Raw genomic sequence first — 27,695 nt, 5'->3', positions numbered from 1 at the left:
ATAAAACAACATATCTTGTGCATGTCATAAGTGCCTTGATTAGGGTTTGTCCCAGTTCTTCAAATGCAGAAAAGAACAAAGCAGGTTAGGGAAATAGTTTAAAGTAACACTTTTACAAAAAAAAACATGGTAAAAAAACAAAACAAAAAAACTACATATAGATATTACATACAAGTTTACCTCATCATATTGCACAAATACTCAAGTGGCAATTTGTACTGGCCCTCTTTGTTCTCTGTCATACCACAAATACACATAGAAAATCAGACGTGCACAGGAAAATGTACATGCACACACCCAGTGAATGAGAGAACGGGAATATGTTAGTTAGTTATGTTACTTAGCTCAAATACAGACAATGAGGAAACATTTTACAAATGCAGAATTGGTTTGGAAAATACTTATCTTCTTTTTAGCTTAAGTTTGAAGGTGAATTAATTACTTTAACAGTCCAAATCAGAAAGTGAGTGACTATTGGGAATGTGAATATACAGTATATGCATCAGTAAAAAATACATCAGTGTATCAAAGGTATATAAAGAAAACCTTTATTATCACATTTTGGGTGATTTTAACACAGCTATTTGGTTACAAATTGTTTTTTAAATCTTTTTTGAAACATCGCCTGCTTACCTATACCAAAAGACTTGATGTGACATGAGAATATTTTTATAGATGTGAAGAGAGTGGTGATAAAAACATCAAATACATTTACATTTGTACATTGAAACAAATTGTGGGTTCACGGATCAACCGTCCATCTACAGCTGTAGCCCTAATGAAAGCCGCCAAAATGCATCTATACAGCCTCTGTCTAGCATTAGCACTGCAATGGCTGATGCAGCCTATCAATTGTAGGAAGCAGAAGTCAACAATTTTAACAAGGCACTGATTTCCATATCATAATGTTTGTCATGAGAGAATAAAACTAGTTTTACATTTTAAAAATATAGTTCATGAGGTTAAAATACAACTGATCGATGAATTGTAACAAAAATGTAGCGCTCATACTGAAACTGTTGATTGCTATTGATTATACTAAGCAGTCTAAATGGGCTGTATTCAGAGCTTGTGACTTAAATGGGCAGTTTAAAAATTAGGGAAAACGTGTTAAAAGTTCAGTGAGGGGAGCTTGCAGGTTTTTAAATTTAGATGAACAAATTTACCACGATAGTCCACACAACGGATTTTGTCAGGTTTGATCTGTTTGGCTTTAACGAAATCTCACAGATTTAATTTTCTTCTGTATAACAAATACCAATTAAATATGACATTCAGAATAGAATATTTCAGCTTATTGTTAGTATCTATACTCCCCCCAGCCCAATAGTGAGGTGACAACTCTTCAGCATGTAGCAGAGATCAAGGAAGGCTTGTTTGTCAAAGCGGAAACTCTGAATGTGTCGCTGATCCGTAACATCCATTAGAGGTCTAAAAATTCTTTCCCTTCAGCACACTCATCCTCAATCACAAGACAGAGCCGAACATTAGTGGCAGACTACATTTTGAATGGAAAGACATTAAATATGAGGAAGCAGGGTGGACAGTTTATTCTTGCTTTATGTCAAGCCTTGATCTTCTAATGTATTACAGAATAATACACTGCAAACAGCAGTATCTAGGTCTATAGGATGGTCAATACACCAGCAAAAAACACTTTAATACAGCACATAAAGGGTTTTTTTGTATGTCAGTGTCTGTTGCCACAAAGACATGAATTTTATGGAGAAGAATTGTGGTTACAAAAAACTGGCTGGCAGTGGTGATGGACGTATTACAGATTATGGTATGAGTGGATGTTGTGCAGAGGAAAAGTACTGGATATCACCTCCAGACAGTGTATTTTGGGGAAACTCCACCCCGTGGGCGTAGCTGTATGAGTGGTGCTTAGGTCGATATGTGAGTCTGAGGCCTGAGTTTTGGTGCTAAGTCCTCATTACAGGGACATTACTCAGCTCTGAATACAGCCATTTATCTCTGCATGCGGTATTGTACATTATAAGAGTAATTATTTCTGAGCTCACCTAAATAAGAGTACTTTTTCTTAATGGTTCATAATTTATTGCTACCTTTGGGCCATAAATGCAATTTATGATGATTTGTTGAGTACAGCAAATAGGAAATCAAATATATTTCTCTGTAACTCCAGATAAACACTGGGGAAAAACTCTTTTGATATGAAGACCTTGATATAGCAATTGAACAGCACTGAATTGCACCACAACCTTTTTTTCCATGAGCTACAAATGACCTGAAGGGTCAACAAGTTTCACCTTAAGTGACACAGAATAAACAATGTAAAAAGGCAGAAAATAAGATCAATTCACCAGAGAAATCTAGTGTTAAGTTTAAACTTAGCTCCAGACTTCTAAATAATAGGAGGTAGCTATTAACCATTGACCTCGAATACCAATTAAGACAAATACCCCTTGGAGCGAGCATTTCATTGACTTGTGTGAGATCCTAACATGTTGAGGTTTTCAGTCCCAGAGATTTTGTGGATAACTTTTAAGGACTGACCTAGCCAAAAGCCCTTCTTATTTTTGTCGCTTAAATGTGAATGCAAAACAGCTTTTCATCTGTTTTTCAAAGTCAGCCTTTCGACTGGTTTGTCTCCTGTCTAACTATTATTGTGCTGTGATCACACAAGCACAATTCATTGAAAGGAATGCAGTGAATTTCCTGTTAGCTCTTGGGGGATATGGTTTGTTTTTCCTGTTGCTGGGAGCCAATTTTTTCTTCTCTTGCCCTCTTTAACTTCCTGTCTAGGAGCTTGACTTTACAGACAGGCAGCAGAGGTGAGCGTCAGAAGCCATTGATTAGACTTCTGTTATCCGTCACCCCCCTACTCCCACCATTACAAACTCCCAGATCACATCCATTCTAGGCTTGTGTGTCAAAGACATGGGCTGTGCTTTTTAATGAGAATTTAAAGGGGGGCAAGGGGGGCAAAAATGCCTTTTAAGCATTATTTAAAAAATACAAAAGCACAAAACCCGCATAGGTGACTTTGAAGGGAGATGGTGGCCCTGCTGGTGGTGGAGATTACCATAATCTCATGCCATGCTGCTGGTCGGTGTGCTCTGGGTGCTTCCAATGCTTGCGTTGGCGCTGCTGTTCTCAGAGGGGGAAGGGTTGGTGGAAATAGGTTGTCGTTTTGCTCCTGAGCAGGGACATCCTGAAGAGAGAGGAGAGAAAAGCCAGTAAGAGCCTGACTAAAAGAAATAAAACTTGATCAAAGGAAAAGATAAATTCCTCACCAGGAAGATTTGCTGCAGTTGAGCTCATGTCCAGCCCAGTTGGGTACCCTGAATAAAGCAGAATGAGATCATTTCAAATCCAGATCTACATTCAAGCAAAAACAGAAAAATCACTACTGTTACATTTACCTGTTTTAATTTTGATAAACCACAGTGCTCCAATAAGTAGAACTCCAATCAGAAACCCTCCAAATGCGATGCCCAGAACACCAGGTAGGCCAAAATCAAAGCATGGTGGAGCTGAAACATACACATGAAAAGACAATGTATGCAAGCTTCAGTCAAACAACAACAATCACAACAAAGACAAGTCACACCTCTTTAATCAACTTCACCTGTGGTTTTGCATGTTTTACCCCAACAACTACAACTTGGTATATTTTACAGATGAACAGAGCACTTTCCACAGTGTACACCAAGTTATTTGTGTATATTCATGATATACAAAACTATATTGACATCCCAGTGAATGTTCAAATATAGTTGCAAGTTGTCAATGCAACACATGTAAGGTTATATGGTATATTTTTCGAATATAATAAAATATATAATAAAAATATATAATATGTTTCATCTGGAAAATAGTAAAAGTTCAAGGATCTCTGAAACCTAATTGCATTGCCTATTTTCTCTGGAGATCCATTGCAGACATGAAGGGAAAGTGCTGGCTTCCAGTGCTGAATTTTCCTGCAGCATAGTGTGTCTAGTGCATACAGTGTTTTTAGGCAATCAAATCTCAAATTCAGGCTGTAGGAGCCTCTTTGGATGAAATAGTCCCTGTTTTCAAATACATGAGTATGCATGGTTGATTAATTATTTACAAAAAAAGAAACAATGTTCACTGTGATGGACAGCTACCAACCAATATTAAGTCAATTTCTAACTGGCATGAGCCAAGACTAACAGCGGCCTCAAAGATTGAGCAATTCATGCTATAGATTTGAAAATGATTAAAAATATGGTACAGCCCTTGCTTTCCCCCCCCCCCCCCCCTTGCTCCTAGTTACCATGACAATACAAGCAAAGCACATACACTAAATAATACATTTAGTGTATTAAATTCTTTACTAGTGTGGGGTTAGATCTCAGCCTTACTGAAATAAAAAAGTAAATAATTTTCTCTGTTCTGACTTAATGAGACAAATGTCGATTTACAATCAAGTCTGGCACTGGTATTGTTCTTTGGCTGTGTGTTGGCTTGTCCCACACAATGTGCTTCACTGCTAACAAACTTAATAGAAAACATAAAACTGTGAGCCAGCAGCAATAAAAAAAAACACTGTCCCTCAAAGCAGCTCTGAAAGAGTATGAGAACAGGCAAACACTATTAACCTACTAAAGCCTCTGACATACAGTATGGCATATATAGCCTGGCAAGGCCACCCCAGTTTTGCTTCAGTCATCGTGGTCTGACAAGGCCATGAATTAATTACCAACGTCATTAGATTGACGTAATTTCAAGATGCATGTAAAATAGGTCATTTACAGTTCAACCCTTCACACAAATGTCACCTTCAAACTCTACCGACAAAATATCTTTAAATCGATAAAAAGAATGTCCTTAAAATGTTTAACGAACATCATTTTTTAAATGGTTTTGATATATAAAGCTGTTTGGGAAGCTTGGAAAGTTACTATCATCTAAACTTTGACCAGTTCAGTATGTGCTGTATATAGCCTGGCTGAAGTGAATTGCAAAACTGGTTCCAGACTTAAATTTCTTTTCTTAAACACTTGAAACAGATTTGTCTGAAAACATGCAAGTAAGCAAGTCACCACATATCAGTAAAATGGTGTGTAAGCACACCTTTTTCCTTTTCCCCTTCATCTGTTGCCTGTAGAGATGCCACAAGTGTCCTGAACATTTGGAAGAAACCTATCATTTCACAAGTTTCTCTCACCTACCTCTGCTGCCTCCTGCCTCCTGGTGGAATGTGCTAGGCTATGTACAGGACCTCATACAATACAGCTCGCCTCTCCTGAAGTACATTAAAGAGAGGACATGGAGGACAGATGACAGGAAACATGCCACCAGTCTGTGCATCATGTGCATTTCAATTATTGTGTGTGAAGTGTTTCACCTGCCTCTGCAGTAAGCCTTGATGTATGACCATAAACTGTATGGACATTCTAGGAGTTGTAAGCTTTAAATTGTATATATGTCACTCCAAACGGCCTAATTTAATTTAAACACTATAATACTGATATTTGTATTAAACAATACCAAATATCAGCTGAATTAAACACATGTTCAGAGCACTGAAATAGTGACATCTTGTGGGCATTTCAGCTGACTGCATCTCGGACAGCCAACCCAGTTTGTTGATCAGTCTCGAGGAAAATTCACTGACCCTGAATGGGCCAGAAACATCACAGTTACTCTTGGAGGCTTTCTTTTGAGAGGTTTTTCTATAATCAGTTGCTGTGTTAGTTTGTATAAGTGTGGCTTTGACAGCAAAGCTGAATAAACAGGGGCAGGAAGCAGAAGCTCCTGTGCAGGTGGAGAGGAGGAGGCAGACAGCAGGCCTGTGCTGTGACTCCCTGGAGCCTTCTGTATGGAAACTACCAAACAGGAAGGATTGCTGAATGGAGCACTCAGTGCTGCCCAGTGATGCCTCACAGCAGAATGTAGTCTGCTGGCCCTGCTAAGATAACCCTTGTATCTATGACACTTGCCAATAAAAGAAACTACAGAATCAGACCTACCAAAAAAAGATCTTCCTTCAGAGCTAGTTCCATCCCTGTATTTCAGTGAGTCCTACTGTAGTCTTCAGGGAAATATTTCCAATTACGTAAGATAAAGCAAAACAGCAAAGAGGATAACAAACAGGACACAGGAAATCATGAATGAATAGTTTAGTCAGCTTCCCCACTGCATATCCTGCAACACTGTCATACCAACCTTTACCCTTCTCTTCTTGATAGAAGTGGAGGATAAAGGAAGCATAACAAATATACATATCCACTATCAGCTTTACAAGCAAGTATGACAAATTCTATGTTTTCCCCCATTTAATCAGCATCTACTTCCTGGTATCGTTTGGCTCAGAAATTGAATCATAAGAATTTTCCTAGAAATTAATCATCCATCCTTTCTTTGAAGACACACATATTTCCTTGTTTGAGTCAACTATGTTGACTGTTGGTCCAACAATAGAACCAGGCCCACTGCCTGTGTTTGGACAGCAAGACAGTCAGACCCCCTTGGAAACACAAAGGACTTCAGCCCCCTCCCGAGAGGGCCATTACTTCTGATTGTGGCCACAAGGTCAGCCTGCAGACCTTCCTAAAGGACGAGGCCCTGCCCTGCACCCACTTACTGCCTTCACTGCATATCCTGAGTTCACTGCTATGACAACCGCCTGCACAGTATTTGTTGTGCACAGAAAGCAACAATAGGAATGAAAATTATAGCGGCAAAGCAGCAAACATACTGACCAAGAATCCAGACTAGTAATTAAGTCCTCGAGGCAAAAAAGGTAATTTAAAAGTTTTTTTGTTTTGTTTTGTTGTTTTTTTTCTTGTGAGAGTTCAGAGAGTTTACTGTTAGATGAGAATTAAATATGAAACATTCATCTTCATAGTAAGGCTTTGTGACAAAAATAAATAAATAAACTCAGGCAACTGCTACAGCACCACCATCAGGACAACTGTTTCTACAATTTTGTGTGGATCATTTATGAGACAGGACCTCTCTACATGTGTTGTGTTTGGTGCATTTTTATTAATGGAAGAGAAATAAAAAATATTTTTAAACATGATTTATCACAAAATCAAGAAAAAAGAGCATCACATTTATACTTCATAGTGTTGTAAAAAACTGTTTCTTACTTACTTAACTGCCTCTTCCTTTATACAACATCACTACAGAATATCATATTTAATTGTGTCCTTTTGTATTTAATAGAAATACAGTTTTAGTACTTAAGAAACAAAAAAGAAAGAGAGATGAGAATTACTAGAAGAAAAAAAACATTAAGCTGGGTCCTGGTAGCCTATTAAAACATTTGTATTTAGTGCAATATCTCTATTAACTATATGCTTTATAGAAATGTGTTTAAATTATATGTAATTTTTAAAAAGGGAGTCAAGAGAAATGTACAGTATGTAGAAAATCATAAAAATATAGAAAATGCAAAATGTGGAAAATATTAAAGCTGCTTAAGATGTGGGCTCAAATCTGACCTAATGCTGGCAAGTATCATCAGTTTCAAAGTAGACAATTCAAAAATGTACTGATATGTATTCCATATTTTGGAGTTTAAATTGAACTCACATGGTGGTTGCAGACATGGCTGGGTAACTTCCAGAGTCGCCTTTGCGCTTCCTCCATACCCGCAATTCTAGTGACCAGGTCAAAGAAAACAACAAATCAACAAACCCAAAAGGTCATTATATATGCCGCATTTAAGATTCAGTATTTTCATCATGCTGGAAACAAAAAGAGGTCAAATCCTGTCCAAACATTTCCACTGCAGTAGATCCACAATAACATTACTTTCGCTATGAATATTTTACAAATTAAACCAGACAATATATTGAAGGCTACCATAGGAAAGCTGTAACACAGGTAAGGTTTTTCAGTGCAGAGCCATTGAACTGTCAAACATTTTGCTTTAGCAATTTTAATTTACATATCTATTTATGAATAAAAACAATGTCCCTTGACATATTGGTAAGGAAAAAAAAGAAAGAAAAACCTACATCACTGTGGCAAAGGTTGATAGGACATTCCACTTTCCACATGGTGGAAGTCAGCTCTTGGAGCTGATCTAACGAAAAGCTGATACGTGTGCTGTTGGGACATGAACTCAAGGAGCAGGCCTCTCGAATGAAGGGTACTTCCACTTTAGGATAGGAGCCCTCGGAGTGCAGAAAGCATCTGATCACCTCGGTGGTCAAAACAATATTTCCATAAGGGCTCCCTGAAATCTAATGGAAACACAGAAAACATTTAATAAACTGGAATAGGATCCGTCAAATGGGCATCAGCTGAGCATGGCGAAGTATTACACCTGCAAAACAAACGCATATATAAACCAATATAGAAGCTTTTCAGAGACATCAGGTAATTCATTCATTCATTCATTCTCCTCAGACATTGGCTGATTTTCTTTTCGAACCACTTAGACACAACAGAATAACATGGTGACATGCTTACAGTAATATTTACATTACAACTCAATGACAACATTTTAAAAAGCTTAATATGGATTATGCCAACTGACAAATACTAATTCAAGAAATAATGGCATGTTTTAGACATGTCTGGGAATAACCAAGAACAGAGAGACATTGAATAAACGTGTTCTATGTAATAAGACTTACTGCTGTAGAAACCGTCAAAATGGGCATCACGCATGAATTTTTTCTTATTTTTCTTCCATATTTGTTCTTGCACAAAGCAGTAAGAGGAATATAATAATAATAATTCTCGTAACTGCAGGAACTCGTTCCAAAATCACTTTTTTCAGACTTATGATTGCCACCTGTTTATGAGTAGGTGCACAAATGTGAGATGTGATCATAAGCATAATCACAATTCCTTGGGCTGCCATTTAAGGCTCTATGTTCCACTCCGTTTGTGGGTAGGTTTCATTACAAAAAGTTTTCAAAGAGTAAAAACACCACGCAGCTTCAAGTCCTGCTTACAGAAATTGGCAGACAAACGCATAACAAATTTAGGAGTGACAGTAGGAGACCCAACACAATTAGAAAATATGAATCCAGCTAACATGTCATCTGAACAGCTCTGCATTGTGACAGAAATAAAGAGGGAATGCTTTGATGTGAAATTAGATCATAAACGACGACTTTCTAAAGCAAAACGCTCCATGATGGGAGGCGTTCAAGTGATGTGACAGTCACAGAGATATTAGAGGAGAATATTATAGTCTGCAGGTGATGTTAAACTGTCAGCTGCAACACAAGATGATACTGGACAGAGACATGAAGAGAGACACAGAGGCAGCTGTCAGAGTGAGAGAAGTTTCCAACAACTACTGAAATGTAGAAGTTGCTGCTCCAATATATGGCCATAAAAATCATAAATGGTAAGTAGAATATAAATTTAGTTTGTTCGGTACTATATTTAAACTCAAAATGTATTCAGATAAGGACATAATACTAGAAAGTCAAAGTCAAATGTTTCTCCCCAGTGAAGAAAGGTAGAGATGATCTATTCATGATGTGCATGACAGACTTGGACCACTAGTAAATTTAATTCGTACATAAAAGAAAATTCCAAGTACAAGAAGACTGAGGAAATGCCACAAATGCTCTTCGATTGCTTGTACATGCATTTTAAGAGCACAATACTGTTCATCAAGTGCTTGTTGCATGAGGTCCATTGTGTCTGTTATGTCATTATTATCCCGAAGTAACAGAATTAATGAAATTACAGAGTACATTGATAATAGTGTAAACTCTTAAACTTAATCTAATTCATTGGCTAACTTTCTTCTCAAAGCTACTTTCTGGCATTTACTTAAACTTAATCTCTCCTTTGCAGTTTCCTTTCATATGTGGAAAGAGCTAATGTGTTTCATAATGCACTACAACTTTTTCAAAAAAAGTCAAATCATTTAACTGTTCTACAAACATCAGCTATTTCTTAGCAGGAGCTGAGTAAGTAAACATGAGATCCAAACAAGAGGGTGCACAGGTTCTTACCTCTGCATAAATTCTCTTGTCACTTTGCACCTTGGTCTTAGGGTCCAGGGGAGAGTGGTAATCTGGGGAGGCGTATAGCTGCATCTTCAGAGGCATGTGATCAGGAGCATGGGTTGTAACTGAAATGACTGGACTTGGTACTGTATCTGAGGGAGAAATGGATCAGTAAAAAATTAACCATACATATCAATGTCATCAGCGTCTTGTATGTATATTGTATTTAATACAGAGTGCTGTCTTTTTATGTACATTCAAATGTACCACTCTTTTTTGGATCAACACCAGCCTTAAGACAAATCTTATTTTAGGAGATAGCAAAAAAATGTAGGGCTTATTCTGAGTAGTTAAAAAAGCTTTGAACGTCATCACAAGGGCATTTTTAAATTGCAGTCTAGCAGCATGCAAAATAATATTTAGAATGTGATAGTAATGACGACGGTGATTACACCCATTATCAATAACAATATTTATTTTGCTGGGATTGTAATACCAGTCTCTATTCTCATGATTTCTCATCTCACTTTTACGATTGTGTAACTTGTTTTATGTGTGGGCTATACATGCAATACTCCAGTACTCTTTTTGTAGAAAAGGTCTCAAAGTTGAAAACATTGTTTTGCCTTTTATCATCTTACCTGCAGGGGTTTCTTTTTCTTCAAGAACCAGTAAAAGTGTAGAGCTCTCTGGTTTGATTTCAGTGTAGCTGGTGAAAGAGATGGCATTCGTACGATGTAAAGCCATCCTTTGCACATCCTCTGCACTGTCATTCATCAGTTTAATAGAAGGCTTGACTATAGTTTGCATGTTGGCCATCACAACATCATTGTTAGACTGTAGACAGACAAATTGAAATAAATGAGTAATGACTTACAGACTGTCATGTACAAGTAGTCAGTCAATGATATGCTGAATTTCACAAAAGCTTATTTCATGTAGGAAATAATTTACTCTAGCCTTATTATTAAGTGAGCTTTATTGCACTAATTATAACAATGTAATCTCATATAGTGGAGTCTTTATCCTCTAATGTTATTGTGGAACAACAACTCTCCATGCTTTAACAACTGGACTGTTTGTATGAGCTTACAAGAAACGATGTAATCTCTGGGTTGAGGAAGGTCCATGTGGTGCCCTGAGGACCTCTTAGGAACAACCTGGTCGTGGTCGTAATTGTGCCAATGTGAAGTGATACATTGCTGAAACATGAAGAATCAGAAATTACAAGAGAATATCTTCCATAAAGATAGCACAATGATGAATAAGATCATTGTGTTTACCAAATGTTGGCATTCTCTGGGATATTTATGATATGAATCTTAGCTCCACCACTAGGGATCTCCTGCTTTGGGGAGCAAGATTTTGATGTTATGAGGGTTTCCATATCCACAAAGTGTTTCGCTGATGAATCTTCTTTGTCAAGTATGCAGTCATGAGAGCCAGGTTTGGTTCCTGTAAAATCACAAATATTAATATGAAATAATAATCACATTTCAATTGAAATTATGAAAAAAAATATTATTTTTGCAAGCATAACCTGTATAATAAAGAAGGCATCAGTTATTACAAATGGACTGCCAGTATGGGGCAGTAAGGTAGTACACTAGAAATTACAATTAAAGCCTGCTTTCTTATATGTATTTCACAAATTTGTTTCATTGAGTGATGCTCTCTGAGAGACTATTTCTGTTCAGTATGGCTGGTGACAGAACTGACATTTAGTATACAGTGTTTTACTCACTACCCAGCACTAGGGAGCCATAGTCCAGTCTACACAAAACCAAACTGTCAAGGCAGGCGTTTAAGCACCTCACCTTTCCCTCTTTGAGAGATGTTCTAGGACAGCCCCATGAGAGTTCATATGCTTAGCCTTTGACCAAATAATGTCAATTGATGGTTTACAGGTGCACTCTGAGGCTTTGCTCAAATGGCTACATACATTTTGTTTGGCTTTAAAATGTGGTACTGACAATGGGGATGATATCAGTTTCCCACAGAGAAGCAGTGTGAAACATGTGACAGCATATTTTACATGCTGGGCACATTGATGTACAGTGGAGTAGATTATGATACAGGAGTGATTTGAGAGCTTTTTTCCAACCTGGTAAACTGACCTGAATTAAAACTGACCGGAAACTACCAAATGTTAAGAGTCAGTTTTCAAGCCTACAGGGAATGAGGATTTGCAATTATACAGATCTTGAATCCAATATCACATGAAACTACATTTTGTTTCATGATTGGGTTGTTGTTGGGCATCTAGTTCAAATTCAAAAGTAGTATCACAATTGCTTATTATGTGACTACATTTTTCCACTATTAATAGCATAAGATTAATATATCAAATCACATTGAGACATTCAAGAAACCTCAGGGACATGTGCATATTTTCTATTCCTCTACACAGCCAGTCTTCAACTTGGCCACACATTGTTGTGTAGTCAATGCAAACATTTTTCAAACACCTACAACAAGGCCTACGCAGGTTCCCCTAACACCCCGGTGAAGGCCAATGGATACAGCTAGCATTGTAAACTGTTCCACTGCTTGAATAACTTCAATGCCCTTGTGGACTGTGAGTCATTAAAAACACTGAGCTAAAACTAAGAGTGGCTGAGCATTTCCTCACAATTTAAATACATTTAAAATGAGAAAAGAGAAATATTCTTTAGACGCTATAGTTCATAGACCTATAGAAGCCCAAGCAATCATAAAGAGAGAGATTAGAATTAAATTAGTATTTTTATTTCCTAGACTACTAATAGCAGCCAACACAATTCCAGCATCACCAACTCCTATCTAAACCCATGTCAGAGCTCTGCCTTAGCTCAAATTGCCTTAAGAAGGCTTTTTTGGGAAATAATTGTGCTTGCACTGAGTACCCTGCTGCTGGAAATAGCAGCCAATAATATCTTTAAAGTCCAGCCTTCATTCAGCCATGGATGCTTACTTTGGATCATAGAGCTTCTGTTTTTATGCCTCCATCTTCATAATCAGTGTCTATTAGTCCACAGCTTCCAAATGTTTTATCATACGCAATGACATCTCGTCAACACTGAGAGAGTCAGGATGAGTCCCCAGCACTAACTGCTTGAGACCTTACCATATGGAAACGTTGTCAATACATACGTAGGTATAATTGTGTTTCAAACATGCAACATTACTATGTGGAATATACAGAGCAAAACATTCTCTCAGCATGATTAATGCTCCATATGTTTAATGGTTACATAATTGCTGGAAGGTTTATTTACAAGCCTGCCTCAAGTTAGTGAGGATCTGGGATTAGTATGGGCAGGATTAGTATGGGCAGTATTAGTATGTACATATAAAAGAGAAAGTATGAGTTTGCCTACAACATTGATGAAAACATTACGTGAGGAACTGATGGTCCCTATATGATGAAATGCAATTTGCCTGTCCTATAAAGATATATGGTCACAGGGAATATTCTATACACTACAACAACTAGCTAGCAGTATTCTTCATCCCTGAACACTCGAAATAAAATAAATAAAAACTGCTCTGTAGCTTTACTAGAGGTCGAAGACTCCACAGGGCACCTTTAAGTACATACTGTAGAATTGTGACACAGTGATATATTTCATTAGACTGTATATTCCATCATTGGTTTAATGTGCCTTGTAGGAGAAATTCTGTATAACAGCTGGTGTTTGGCCCATACATAGAAGATTGAAAATATTAAACTGCATGGGGTATATTGTTGTAGTTGTTGTTGTTGTCACTCTCTCAGACGACTCTGTAAAAACTCATCCTCTGAGCTATCTGACAGCCCCTCTTGCAAAAGGAGTGTAGTTTTGAGGCTTATTTTCCTATAAACGTATGGTCACACTGGAAATCATTGTGTGGTTGGCATATAGTCATATTTTCTTTTTGTTTATCTAATTTATTTCTATGAAAATTAAGAGGCAGAACTTGCAGGCACTAAAAGAGGATTTTCAGTGCAGTATGGACTTCACAATTTCAGTGCAATGTGGACTTTAAAGCATTGTGTTTGCTCAGTAATTTCATCACAAAGGGTTTTCATACACGCTTTAGATAAAGGGTTAGATATAGTGATGAATATTTAGAGAGAGAGCTCTAAAAACAACACTACATCCATTCTTGATTACTGTACTGGTGCCTCGCTGCTGAGTTATGTAAGCTGTATGGTGCACTGACTGTAATCAGCACCAAAAATGTTGTTTCGGACCAAACAAAGATGCTGATAGCAATTTCCAGATTTAAAAAAAAATCATGGGTGCCAAGGATGATAAATCTGAGATGCTTAGGCAGGCAGATAGTAATTTACAATACTATAGAGTATTGTAGTGATCTGATGGAATCCTGTAATAATGTGGTACACGTATCCTCCCTTCATATGTTCAGTTCAGTTCAGTTTTACTGTCATTCATACATGTTAAAAACATGAAGGAATGAAATGTGTTACTCAGGTCCAGCAGCGTACAAAATAAATAACATTAAAAATAGATCCTAATATAAATAATTAAATAACCTAAAAACCTACGATAATAAGTATGCAATGTTAACAGACTTTGAAATGAACCCTCATCCTCCCATCAAATAAAGTCAAAGTATTCAGGAGAAACCATTGAAGTGTGATAATTGTGTTAATAAATTATAAGTCAGGTTACAAAGTTAATTCTCACCTTCTGTTCCTGTCAAGTTGAATGTTTTGAGATTTCGGACTGTGGTGAATGAAGTCACACCCCCAAATTTCTGTGTTGCCCACTTGACTAGTTCCTCATCCTGAGTGGGGAAGTCTACCTTGTGGATATTTTCGGGATGGGACTGCCCATGAAATGTCAACCTGGAGGCATTGGCTAGCTGGAAAATAGAACCAGGGTTATTCCAATTAGTTTCATTAAAACCAACTTTCAGAAACTACCGATGCAGAATCACCTAGGTCCTAAAAGGCATGAGTCTGTCTGTTACCCATTACAAAAATACCACAAGACCTGAGTGAGTCAGCTTTGTATTTATTCATATTTTCGTCATATCTGCTCAAATTTTGTCCTTTCATTATCTTCTATTACTTTTTTTACCCTCCACCAAACTCTCCCTCTATTCTCTTAGCAGGGGCCTGTTAAAAAGAAATGTTTATTATGGTTAAGTGTCCACGAGCCCAGTTGCACAACCCTGTTGGAGCCAAGGTCTTTCCTTTGCTTCCTGAGTGGGGCCAGGAAATGGGACCTTTTTTAGCTTTGTGCGTCACCACAGTCGGCTGGAATCTGGCTCCATACAAGGTATAAATATATACATCGTTCCACATCGACTAGACTCTGCTGTTTCCTCGTCTGGGCCAATGGGAAATAATGGAGTTTACATTAAGCTTTGCATGAATAAGAAGGCAGGGGTGGGCGCTGGGAAAAGAGGAGTGGGGATTTTCTACAGGACGCTTTGACACATGTAGACATATTTAAAAATGTACACAATAAATAGCAATAAAAGAAAAGCTGTGCTCTAGTTTCCTTTTTGGGCTGAACCTTTAATAGATTGTGAATCTACACCCATTTGTACTTCTCTTCTTCAGTGGTCAAGAGGCAGAAGTGGAAAACAAAGTGCTGTATGAGTACTGCCTCTTCATATTGTAAACACTTACAGCCAAGCCAGTTCTACTGAAGGAACTATACTTATACAGGACAGTGTAATAAGATCATCGACCAAAAGTATCTGTGAGAAATGCTCATGTTTTATGCGCTTTTTGTGTTTTGTTTAAATTATTTTTTTTAACTTTAAATTGCACACACATGGACAATGTGATACATACTGGATTATGACAACAATTCAGCCTCTGTTCTTCCATGCGTCTTTTCATCATTCTTAACCACAATATTGAAACTACAGATTGGGCAACGAGTGAATGCAAACTACAAATGTTTTACAGCTCCGCATTCCACCAAAATTAGGTAAAAGTGTTAAAAACGTAAACCTTATTTTCTGTAAACCATCCTGTTAGTCTTCATTTAGTGTGAATTTGTTTGCTGAAGTAACGGAAAGCCTTCTCCTAAACTGTCAAGTGTGTGTAACTATTTGTTTCCATGTGTCCATGTGTCCTTGTGTCACACAGCAGAACAGACAAAAGTGGTGAAAGCCAAGTAAGCCTGAGGGAGTCATTGGCCTTTCTACATGAATATTTGATTGACACCGGATCAAAAATAGCATGATGGGAAATCTACAGTCAACTGGAAAGCCAGTCATGATAGAACCTGGGCAAGGCCATGGAAAAGAAGGATGGGAAGAAAATGGGAAATTATTTTAATGATTACAGTAGAATTTAACTCAGATTAGGCTCAGTGGAGTCAGCTTGATATTCTGCAGAGTCACAGAAAAGTTCAAGGATCTCAAGGATGTTTTGAGGGAAAAGAGTATCTCTGTTTAGTGAAGATTTCTGATTCCTTCCCCATTAGTCTGTCTGGGATTGATGTGAGAGTTTTTTCTTTTTACCTCACGACGGTAATTTCTATCAATAACCTTGCATAGTTGCCTCCAGTTTGTATAACCTATAACCATAACCTTCATGACTATGAGAACTATCCAAACCAGATTGTTCGAATGTTTTGCTATGGAGGATGATGAGTATGATACAGTATTATGCATGCAATACAGTGAAAAACCTGATTTTACAATAACAAACTCAGAAATAATGGAGAGAAAAAAAGCAAAACAGAGAAAAACCTTATTTTGCAATACCAAATTGAGACATAATGGAAAAAATAATTATCACACCGAATGATTATGTAAAATGTCGCTGTTCACACTTTTAAAAAAAAACAACCTTGTTTACTCAACTTTGGGAAGTCAACAGGAGCTGTGATCGTGACACTGAGCCAAGCTGTCATGCTGATGACGTACTTTTGCAGACGCAGAACAGATGCTGTTTCTCTTACACTGCAATCTGCAGTAAAACACTTATTATCCCCCAGCGATACTACTCATCCCACGAAAACATCCTGTAGTCATAGACAATGTTGTCCAGACCCTCAGCAGGACATGATACAGGATGTGTTATCACGCTGCTGTCAACATATCAGTAACTGATGACATTCCTATAAATATTTCATCATTGTAATTGGTCAGCTCTCAGTTTTTATTTATTTATTTATTTTTTAACAATTATCTGTATCTGTAAATAGTTTACAATAATGCTGACCATGTGTCAAGGACATCCTTAGTTTTGAAAATCACTTTTTTTCCCCCTCAGTATATAGTTTTAATTCATGTCAGTATGACATTATGTTGACATATGGGTTATCATCACAGTAAACATTAATTCATCTTAACTCTTTTGTCAGCATGAAATTATTTTGTGTTTAAGCGGTTAAAAATGGAAGGCTCCAAAAAGTCTGACAACATCCGACATGTGGGTCAGCTGCCAAACACCTTTGCACTTTAGAGTTTTTTTTTAATTATAAACTCTGATATGCAAGACAAACTTCATGAACAGGACTGTAAGATTTAGTAGCTTCTTATGTCTAAAAGGTGAATATATTTGGCAGCCAACTCTCATATATCATTATTAAGTGTTCCCCAGATCATTTTTGGAAAACTATCCAAGTCTACAAAGGTTTTAACCCGCAAAAGAAAGACATAAAGATGATAAAATGTTCACTGTGATTTTCATTCTCGAGGAAGTTTCAGTCTAAATTTAACTTCCATGCTGTCCAGCATGCTGATATAGACTGATACCGGTGACAAACAAATTCATCAATCAAGAGAACACTAAGCCCTGCAGTCATATATAAAAAAAGTACGACTTTGACAAAAAAACTGACACTGAAAACTACTATGTGTGCAATACAAAGTTGGCACAGTAGTGTAGTGTAAAACAGCACAGGAGGTAGAAACTACTTATTTCACAGACCAATAAGCTTTGGAAAATGTTCAGTAATAATGTACCTATAGATAATTGGTAGTTGGGATGTTGCATTAAAAGCCCAAGTTGTTTCACATTTTAAATATTGGTTTAATTAACATTATTATAGCAATTCACAATGATAAGGTTCCTTGTCAACAGATTCCAATATTCTTAACTACAACTGAAACCTAGAAATATTATGTTTTGTGTAACATATTTAGAGTTAATAGTTCATCTAGTTTGAGGCAATCTTATTTATTTGAATGCCTCAGTTCATTTTTAACATATGTCCCATGATGATGATACCTGTCTCTGACATATTCTAAGAAGACTTATCTGTCAAAACCAAACTGAGGAACACATGTGCTTCAAATTTTGATTCATCATATTGGGGTCATTAGCGATGTCAATTTAAACACAATAATAGTCTGACTCACTACAGTGACTAAACTGTCAAAAGCTGCATTTTTGCTCACATAACAGTTATTTTCCTCTATTTAACTACACACTCTGGCACCTGAGTAAAAGTCATTTTGTGGTCTCCCTGGGTTTAATTCACAGATATAACCTGACAGCAGTGTGTAAAAGTCAAAATCTCCAATTTCACTGGAGCATTAATTGTATAGCAGTTGCCATCAGCCCCCCTCGTTACTAACCACTGTAAACTTCTCCTACTGATTTTATAGTATGGATAATAATAACACAGAAACACAAACTGCCTCATGCACAGCAGTCACTGGGGAATGTCTACAGAAAACTAACATGGTTCACTGTCTCTTTTAACAAGCCCAGAGAGCAGTTTGCCTGTATGTAAAACAGCTGGCACTAGACAACAGCTAAGTACATCTGGAGGACTTTAAACAATTATAAATTACTGAAAAAATAATCAGTTACACTGGTGTGCCCACAGCCTGTTAATTTTGTATGGTTAGTTAACAAATGTTACAACCTCTTATATCAATAGCAGGCTAAGTAACAGAATCAAACAAAATAATTGTAAATAATGGTACATATGCATGATCAGCATTTTATTTCCCTTTACAACAAATGCTCCAGACACATCAATCCATTCTGCAGCCTCAAGAGTACAAGGTGTGAATACTGTCTGAAAGTTGATATAGGAAAAAAGAGAGTTGTTACTTACATAAATTTTACTATCAGCGTTGAGATAGTGCAAACCATAGGCTGTGTCTTGTGATGTGATGATTAGGTTCATTGGCTTGGCGTTGCGCATGTCGACAGAAAAGATGTTTGTTTCCTGATAGGGACAAGAGCAAAACCCAACCATTAATTAAGTTCAAACTGCATGTTTAAATATTTACATATGTCAATTATTTAGCTGCTGATTCAGTACTGCTTACGCATGTTAATGAGTTACTAACATCTAATTCTATGTGCTGTGAGAAGCCCAATAGTTTGGAATTTATGATTGTGTTTAAGTAGAGTTCTGTCAGTGCTGTAAATAAGAGCAGAAGTTTTTACTCACACTTTGAAACCGTCCATATGACAGCTACTGTGTTGCCCATAATGTTTCTTTGCTAAGCATACCATGATGTGTTATACAAATAAAGTAGTAAAAAATGATTTAGAAGTGGCAATTTGCAGGCTCATACCTTTTAGCACTTAACAGGAGGAAGCAGTTCAATCAGCCAAAGTGAAGAAGACATGATCAAATAACAATATTAAACCAAACAAAGAAAGAACTTTGATATGTTTCAAGTACTTTAAAGTTTCTTGGCTCCTATTACATGGTTGTTAACTGTGTTATCATACAGCACAGTATCAGGATACATTTATCTCTGTAATCTTGTCAACTGGATACTGTAATGAAATCCTCTTTGGGTTAAACTACCAAGATTAAAAATGAAAAACATCATAAGTGTGTTTTATGCATTTTACAGAGTGTGACATAAAGTAGGAGAATTTTGGGAAACTCACAACCATGACAAACAAACACAGAGTTACAGAGAGAATACAAACAAAATGAACAGTAATTATTATGACCCTTTTCATACAGAATCAAAATCAATGGGCCAATTTCAACCCAGCATTTGTTTTGTGTGTAAAAAGTGATGCAGCTATCCTCTAATTCACAAGTCTCGCTATCTGACACAGTGTCATTAAATGAACAGACCTCCAGCTGACTGAGTAGAGACACATTTGCTTCCAGCACTAACTTTAAAAGCATTTTCAAAGGCAATTTATTTCTGTACAAGTTTGATTCCATTTCAACCATACAGCAAAATCAGCAGGGGATATGACAGTTATCCTTGCTTTTGCAGATGAAATACCAACACATGCACCTCTCCAGAAAAAGCAGCGCCAGTCACTTGACGAGGGTTTGTCGATAGACAGGAAGGAAGCTGCCTTTGCTGTCTGTCTCCGTATTGACACAGACATTAATGGGGAATTGCAGCTTGGTTCAATTATTACATCTCTACAAAGGTATCAAAATTCATTACTTAACTAACATGCAATTAGGTGCATTGTTTAATTTATGCTAATGTCTTTGTAACATTAAAACTGTGGGAAATAGTGTGATTATACTGTGAAATAATGACAGAAATATGAGTTTGAACAGTACAACTAGTGTTATGACATTAGTAATAATATTAATTACAGTAATAATAGGAATTTGGAGAAACCTACAACATCACTCAGAACAGTTTTAGGTACAGTATTTTTATTACTATTTTATGTATTTCTTTAATTTGCAATCCACTGTCCTCCCACATATGACTGATCCTGGTCGTTATACACTGAATAAAAAACACATTACCATAATTTAATACATACTGTAATACCTCATTAACCATATTTCAGCTGAGGGTAACACAATGGTGATGTGATTCGCTAATCGCCACCACAGTCACTTTATGAATCAGCCTTAATTACTATGCTCCGCATTTGCGTGGGGTAAAGCTGGTACCACTGAGTCTTATTGATGTAAGTGGTGGCGAGTAAACCTTCTCACTGCTGAATTATAAGTCTGAGTTTGTAGACATTTATTTTAAGACTAACTTAATTCCAATAAATCCTGCTTCTAATTACTTTTACTTCTGTAATAGCCCCAAGATAATTGGGTTTAGAAAAGTGAAAGACTTGAAGATTTGCAATCAGTTCATTTTTATGTCTCAACACATTAGAAATGAACAAAAGCCTTTAAAAGCTTGGAAATATCTGTCCAGTGTTTGGCTTTTGTGGGAATTTCACAGTGATAAATACAAATTTCTGCTTCTCTCCATTTGTGATGGCCTTGATACCAAATACTGTATTCTGTTATATTATGTTTATTTGAAGGTAGATTGTTTTCAGAGCTGGCCCTGTGGGAAGAGAATGAGCCTGCTTGGGAAACAGTGTGAAGCCCTAATATTAATTTAATTTACTTGCTACCTGATGTTGTTGAGCGTCATCCAAGAGAATTGTGATGAGCCAGGCCTGAGCTATGGAAATGTTCAGACCCATGCAGAACAAATTAGGTCTAAGGAGACCCCCGACAAATTGCCTATGAGCAAAACACATACGCATTTGGAAAGAGGGAGTCGAATGGACAAAGGGATCTGTCATCACACACACACACGCATGCACACACACACACACACCATATCATCAATGTCTTGTGCAGAGTGTATTTTGCATAATGGCTACTGCACATCATAAATATTTCTAGTAGTATAGTCTCTGCTTTTTAAGAACTGACCAATGGGAGAAATGCCATCCCAGGTGAAAAGATGCTGACATTTGTTACTGAAGGGACCAGGCGTTAGGATCATCTATGAAAAAAAACATTGTTCACTGTTGCCTTTTTTTTAGCATGAAAATAATAATAACTTCTAACAGAGCCAGCTGCTATATACAGTATCCGTGCAATGCACTATATCCGTCATAACAAAATCACACTCATATCTGTTTGCTGTGCTTATGCATTTATAATGTGTGTGATACTGTGTGGCTGTGGAAAAGAAAGCTGCAGGTAACCACATTTTGATAAGGCACTTGCTTTCCATCTTGAGCACATAATATATTCATTACAAAATGAATAAATCCTGATTGCCCTGAAGAGAGAAGGAACATAAGAAGGACTGTACTATTATAACATCAATGGCCACTTATCACGACCCAATGTCTTCCCAGAAATACCACTCGGTTTTCACCTGATTCATGTTACACGTACATACAGTAAATGAATGAATGGCATTTCCTACAGAGTTCATTGTGCTTCCTGCAGAGATAACTCAGTGGTGCTTTCCTTAAATACTCATTTCTAATGAACTTCATTGTCTCTCTGTCTGGTTTCCCTCCCTTCATCCTTGTGTGACTTTCATTCTTTCATTTTGAACTGTGAATCATGATTGCTGCTGACCCTGATCACTCACCTTTTCTACTTTTGTTCCTGTGCTTTCAAGATACAATTGTTTTCCTTTTCAGAGTTTTTTTTCTTTTTTTCGAGAGAGAGAGCATTTTTTGAAGGACCTTTGCTGATGCAGTTTCCAGTTATTCTTTTGGCTCTCTTCCTTAACTTGAATTGGCTCCGTTGGTCTAGTCTAGGCCTTGTGCCAAGACCCTGACTAACCAAGCCAGAGTGTGACATCAATGGGCCCTGTACAAGCAGCTCCTCCCTATGAATTCTCCTGGCCTGTGCAGCCCCTTGATGCTCCCTCTATAATTCTCTGGGCGGTCAAACTGTGAGAGTCAACTGTCTCTGGCAGACTGTAAATCAATATGAAAAACAAAGGGATGGGAAAGAAGGTGATAAGAAAATTTAAAGGACAAAGACTGAGGGGGGGGCAAGAGCAAAGCTCCCGTTTGACTTGACAGTTTGGCAAGGGATGAAGACCATCCCTTCCTCTGTGTTTACAAGAAAAATCTGTTCTGAACAGTCAGTCAAGAGCAGATAAGAGTTCTGTGTCAAAAGATCTCATGTCTACTTTCTTCTTAAAATTGACAAAACATCCACTCATAGTCCCACAAGACCAGGATATGCTAACTCTGTAAAAAGCCCACTGTATCACACAGATCCCAAGCCAAATTCCTTTTGTAAACTCCCTCAAACCCCACACCAACTTCTACTATTTGTAAGACAACTTGCACCACTCTTTGAACAAACTCTCGCTTATTTGGCAATGAAATTTCTCTTTTAGTCTCCCAATCAAGATATTACGCCTGGTTTTACTCTTCAGGGCTAATAAGACAAGAGGGGCATTTCCCTCCTAATATGCTTTAAATCTGTTTTGTCATCAAACTGCTTTTTCTCCTGATTTCCAGTCCATTAAATATGCTATAATACTGCAGTCCATTAAATGAAACTTGGTAAAAGACTTCAATAACATTTATGCCAATAACCCAGACTTTGAGAAAGAGAAAAACAATAATCGGTTTGCACAATGTTGGCACTCTTGGTCAAAATAGAACTTAGTTAAAACAAGCAACATCTGATATACCATATTTTTAAAGTAAGAAAAGTGATGGATCTGGGAATCAAGTCAGTCAGCAACAGCACACTGCTTAGACTCTTGATCAGTTGATCAATTTTGTGTAACACAAAAACTAAGTTTCACTATCTTGAAATGTCAAACTCAACAGCATTAACTCGGATAATGTATCTGTCAGTTTAGTTTACTTTTGAAGGTTTTCCTTGAGATAAAAAATACAACAGGACTCTTTATAGTTTTCCTAAAAGCAACTGACAGAAAGTGTCTTGGCTGTGGTGCACATGGCATATCAACTTTCCTCACCATAATCACTAACAAATGAGGAAGAACAACCAGCGAAGTAAACAATAAAAAGCAGCTGCTTAACACAAGTTATGTGAAAGTAATACACAATGAACCCTAAGTGAGAACAAGCAGAATACACTGATAAAGAAATGACTAATGTTAGCTGACCGACAAAGTTGGACAGGGAAAAATGGAGTCTGGCATAGCAAAAACAACACATAGATTAAAAGTTTTCTGGAGTTACTTTTCTATGTCATCCCCTAAAGCTAAAAGTGTTACAATCAAAATTACTTAATAATAAACAATCTGCAATTATGGTGTGTGTTTGTTTAGCTGAAGAAAACTAATTCTTCAAACACACAGCCAAACTTCCAGAGCTGGACTATTATAAAAGCAAAAGAAAATAAAAACTGTGACATCGTGGGAAACCCTATCTTTCCCTTATGTCTGGCATCTGTTAATGGTTAGCTAGTTATTTGGCTGACAATAGAACTGGAGATGTTTCATATTTTACAATGTGGGAAGAAAGCTTTTTTGGCTTATCTAGTTCAAGTGGTAGGATATTATCTGCAACAATAATACAAACCAAAAATTAAGTTATATACCAACAAAATCATGCTAAAACTCCTCCCCTCGTCCTTCTTCTCCTTCCTTTTTGTCTGATTCATCTCTGTGTTGTGCAATCAAACCTCTCATTAGGTTATTCTAGACCTTCCATTTTTATCTTGCCTGCCAACCATCAGTGCTAAGTTTTCCAACCTCAGCTCATCACATGACCCATTCACCTGGTTACCCAGCTGCTCCTCATTTGAAATCAGCATCCGTATACAGGGGAGAGCTATCAGGTCATCCATATTCAGACTGTATTCTGTTCTGCTGAGCATCTGTCTATATAAAAGTAATAGTTCAATAATTTGGAAACTACAGTCATCTATTTCCTTTTCTAGAGTCAGGTGAGAAGATGTAAATCCATCTCTTTTAAAATTCTCCTACCCTTGCATTGATATAAGAGATGCATAATCGTATTTACATGGGTCAGCATCCACAATTGACTTTGCTAGATTTTAATGCTATGCCACATTTCTTGAAATGTGACAGTTTCTCCAATTGTGTAAACAAAAGTGAAATTTAATTAAATGTTATGCTCCAAACTAATTCCCTGTATTTGTAACAGTGAGTAACAGATTTCATTACCAAAAAGGTGGGACATGCATGCAAGGTGTGTACAATATATTGACTTGTACACTGCTTCTGGCCCTAATATATTATACTGGCAAATAAAAAGGATTATTTATCAACACATGATGACATACCCATGATAAAACATGGTGCATTGGATTCCAATAGCAAATAAGCTATGTTTGACAGGTTGACACATTGTGGTAATGTTGATTGTGCAACGTTTTAACATTTTACATTATGTTGCAGTTCAGCATCACAATTATTATCCTGATCTATTGAAAGGGTTTCATTTACTGAAATGTACTGTTGTTATACAAGTAAAGTTTGTAAAATTCTGAATGCAGGATGTCTGAGCATTATCGTCTATGTCATGCATATTTGCCACTCATTCACATTTACATAATTAGCAGTAGTTACTAAGCTTCTTATTTGTATAACCTTGACATACTTACCGAGGGGGAAAAGTTAATGTTAAGGATGTGGACCTCTGCCTTGTCATCTCCAACAAAGTTGGTCCAACAGCCAATTAGCGACTCCCTGATTTTGAACCATGGGTTTTCCTTTGCTTCTGGTTCACATATTGGACTTGAGGCTGAAAGAACCCAAATTCAAATGGTTAAGCAGTGTCAGCAGCAAATAAGAGTTAAGAGCACATTTACAGCAAACTGTCTCTTTCTACGTATGTACATTAACATGCAACTTCCTGTGTATCTAGAATTATATGTCAAATGCCAAATATTGCAAATCACAGCTTCATCCAAAACAATCCTGTCATACAGTATAGCCAAAAAGTCATTTGAGATAGATGAACACAGGAATGTTACAGATTCCTTGTCTGAAAGGGGCTGAATTTGTTATTAGTCATTGTGAAAGCTTTTCCCTGGTCTCAGAGTATGGATGTTAAATGTGTGGGTAGGACTACATTGTTTAAAAACGGATCTGGAGGTTCACGTTTATCAGACGTGTCAGGATACCAGGCTGTAGTCATCCATCAACCCTGCTCATTCTGCTCTCTGCTATGAGCCTGCTGTTTAACCTGGGGATCCATGTCTCTGGAGGCTGAATTAATCGGGCTGAGGCTGTGGGGTCATGGATGAGGTGGGGTATAAATGCCTGGCGTTTGACCTGGGCTATGTATGTGTGTGTGTGTTCTATTGTTTCAGATTAAAGAGAGTATGCACATGCTCATGCTCACCCTAACCTGGTTGAAGTTGGCAGGTACAAAATATTCTCAAGCAAACTTCCTCTTTCCTCAAGAACAGAGGAGACAGAAACAGTGTAGGGGGTCAGATGGCTTCTCCAACCCAATCAGGGACCTCTTTCCTGGCCCACCTTTTGCTGATTAGAGATGAAAGGGTCTTACTGCGGTATAACTGAAGGTCTGTGATTTAACTGTCTATAATCTGGACTTAGTCCTAAGGATATTAGAAGGCCTCCCAACCTAATAATGTATCTTACAACTAATGGACTGGGACGTCTAGGGACCAGCAGCCAGCTGCACCAGTTCTTCATAAGTTCAACTTGTGCCTAGTTATAACCTAGCAAGATTAAGTGTGGTCTCATTTGTGCATGAGATGTGATAGATGCTGTTTTAAGTTACAGAATTCACAAAAAAAATTTTTTTAATTTTCGACATACAAAACATTTTGAAACAAATTTAGTGGGGTCATCCACATGAATATTAAAATCTCCAACCAATAAGACTTTTGTCATTGCTAAGAACAACAGAAAAAATAAAATGAGAGAAATTATATGGGAAGCCACTGTAGGGTTCAGGAGGATGATAAATACAGCTGACAGAGATATCACAATTGACTTTGAGCATCAGCACTTCAAGGCTAGAGGGTTTTTCACTGAGACAGCTCAAATGCCACAGCAAGGCCACCTCCATGACCCATGAGTGTGGGGGAATTAAAATACATATTACTGGGGGTCCAAAGCTCATCCAAAGAACCAATGTCAACAGACATCCAGAAATAGTCAAAGTGGTTGATAAAACCAAGACCAGTAACAACACAGAAACTGAAAAGCTACTGATGCATGCTAAAATGCTAAAAAATGCTCATATTTTTCAAGGCTTTCAATTGTTTCTGCCAGTGACTTCATTGTAGTTTAACAGACTGTTGGAGCCTAGTGTTATTCATGCCAAAATGCACAATAATAGTGACGGTAGTCAGGTAGCAGTCAATGAGAGTGGGGGCAATTATGTCCAAGATTTTCACGCCAAGTAGACAAGTAGGTGATTCCATTTGGAACTTTAAGAAATCTAATTATGGAATCACCACCCAGGAGGACCTCAGGTTCTCCATCTACACAGCTCACATTGTAGATTACAAGACATTGGCTGGACGGAAGTGTGGGGTTTGACTGACAATGACACCATCCACATCACTGCCCACAGGTGCTTATATACCAGGCGCAGGTTTCACATGATGAGCAATAAAGGCAGCAGCGAAAAGATGACCTGAGTTGTGATCACATGGTTTGATGGCAGGGGCTTGGAATCATGGGTGCTTGGCCCCCAGAGATATGGGCAAGTGGGTCTGAGAGTTAGGACTTGAGTGTTTCTTGACCCATTGCACAGCACGGTAACCTTGCATATTTGATAAAGTAGCCTATCTATTTTCATTAGCTGTCGACACAGCTGGAGCACGCAGAGCGTGCTTGACCCCGCTGTTTACAGGTCAGACGTTAGGATGCTCACATCATTATATTTATAGTTATTGGTCTTAGTGTCAACGGCCTTTTATATACCTATAATCATATCCAGATCCAACCTCTCTCTGCATTTTACTGCTGTATAGGAAACACTGATGTGAAAGACACACCCCACTTATAAATGAAAAACAACCGTGTTTAAGGTGCGTCTTATATACCGTTTTTTTTACGGTAATACACACATTTTATGAATGGATGGTGTCAGAACTACTCTGTCGAGCACCTAATCACTAAATAGGCATACCTACAGCAAGATGAATATAAGCATCA

The 27,695-nt window shown here is 37.5% G+C and overlaps 1 protein-coding gene across 2 annotated transcripts in view; it reads right to left on the bottom strand.

Moving 5' to 3' along the window:
* Positions 1–534: 534 nt before the first annotated feature.
* Positions 535–27,695, bottom strand: part of eng (endoglin) — a 40,632-nt gene continuing 13,471 nt past the window's right edge. For both annotated transcript variants that reach the window (XM_062434732.1, XM_062434733.1), the window contains exons 3-14: positions 25,160–25,299; positions 18,953–19,066; positions 14,600–14,777; positions 11,210–11,381; positions 11,020–11,128; positions 10,568–10,763; positions 9,933–10,078; positions 7,965–8,192; positions 7,537–7,603; positions 3,390–3,500; positions 3,261–3,308; positions 535–3,178 (exon numbers count right to left, since the gene is read on the bottom strand). In XM_062434732.1, the coding sequence (XP_062290716.1) occupies positions 3,057–3,178; positions 3,261–3,308; positions 3,390–3,500; positions 7,537–7,603; positions 7,965–8,192; positions 9,933–10,078; positions 10,568–10,763; positions 11,020–11,128; positions 11,210–11,381; positions 14,600–14,777; positions 18,953–19,066; positions 25,160–25,299 (1,631 nt within the window). In that variant the 3' untranslated portion in view covers positions 535–3,056. The remainder of the gene's footprint in view (positions 3,179–3,260; positions 3,309–3,389; positions 3,501–7,536; positions 7,604–7,964; positions 8,193–9,932; positions 10,079–10,567; positions 10,764–11,019; positions 11,129–11,209; positions 11,382–14,599; positions 14,778–18,952; positions 19,067–25,159; positions 25,300–27,695) is intronic.

Source organism: Scomber scombrus, chromosome 15 (assembly GCF_963691925.1).
Source record: "Scomber scombrus chromosome 15, fScoSco1.1, whole genome shotgun sequence".
NCBI lineage: Eukaryota > Metazoa > Chordata > Actinopteri > Scombriformes > Scombridae > Scomber > Scomber scombrus.
The sequence above is the reverse complement of the archived record's forward strand: the minus strand, read 5'-3'. Positions and strand labels throughout refer to the sequence as shown.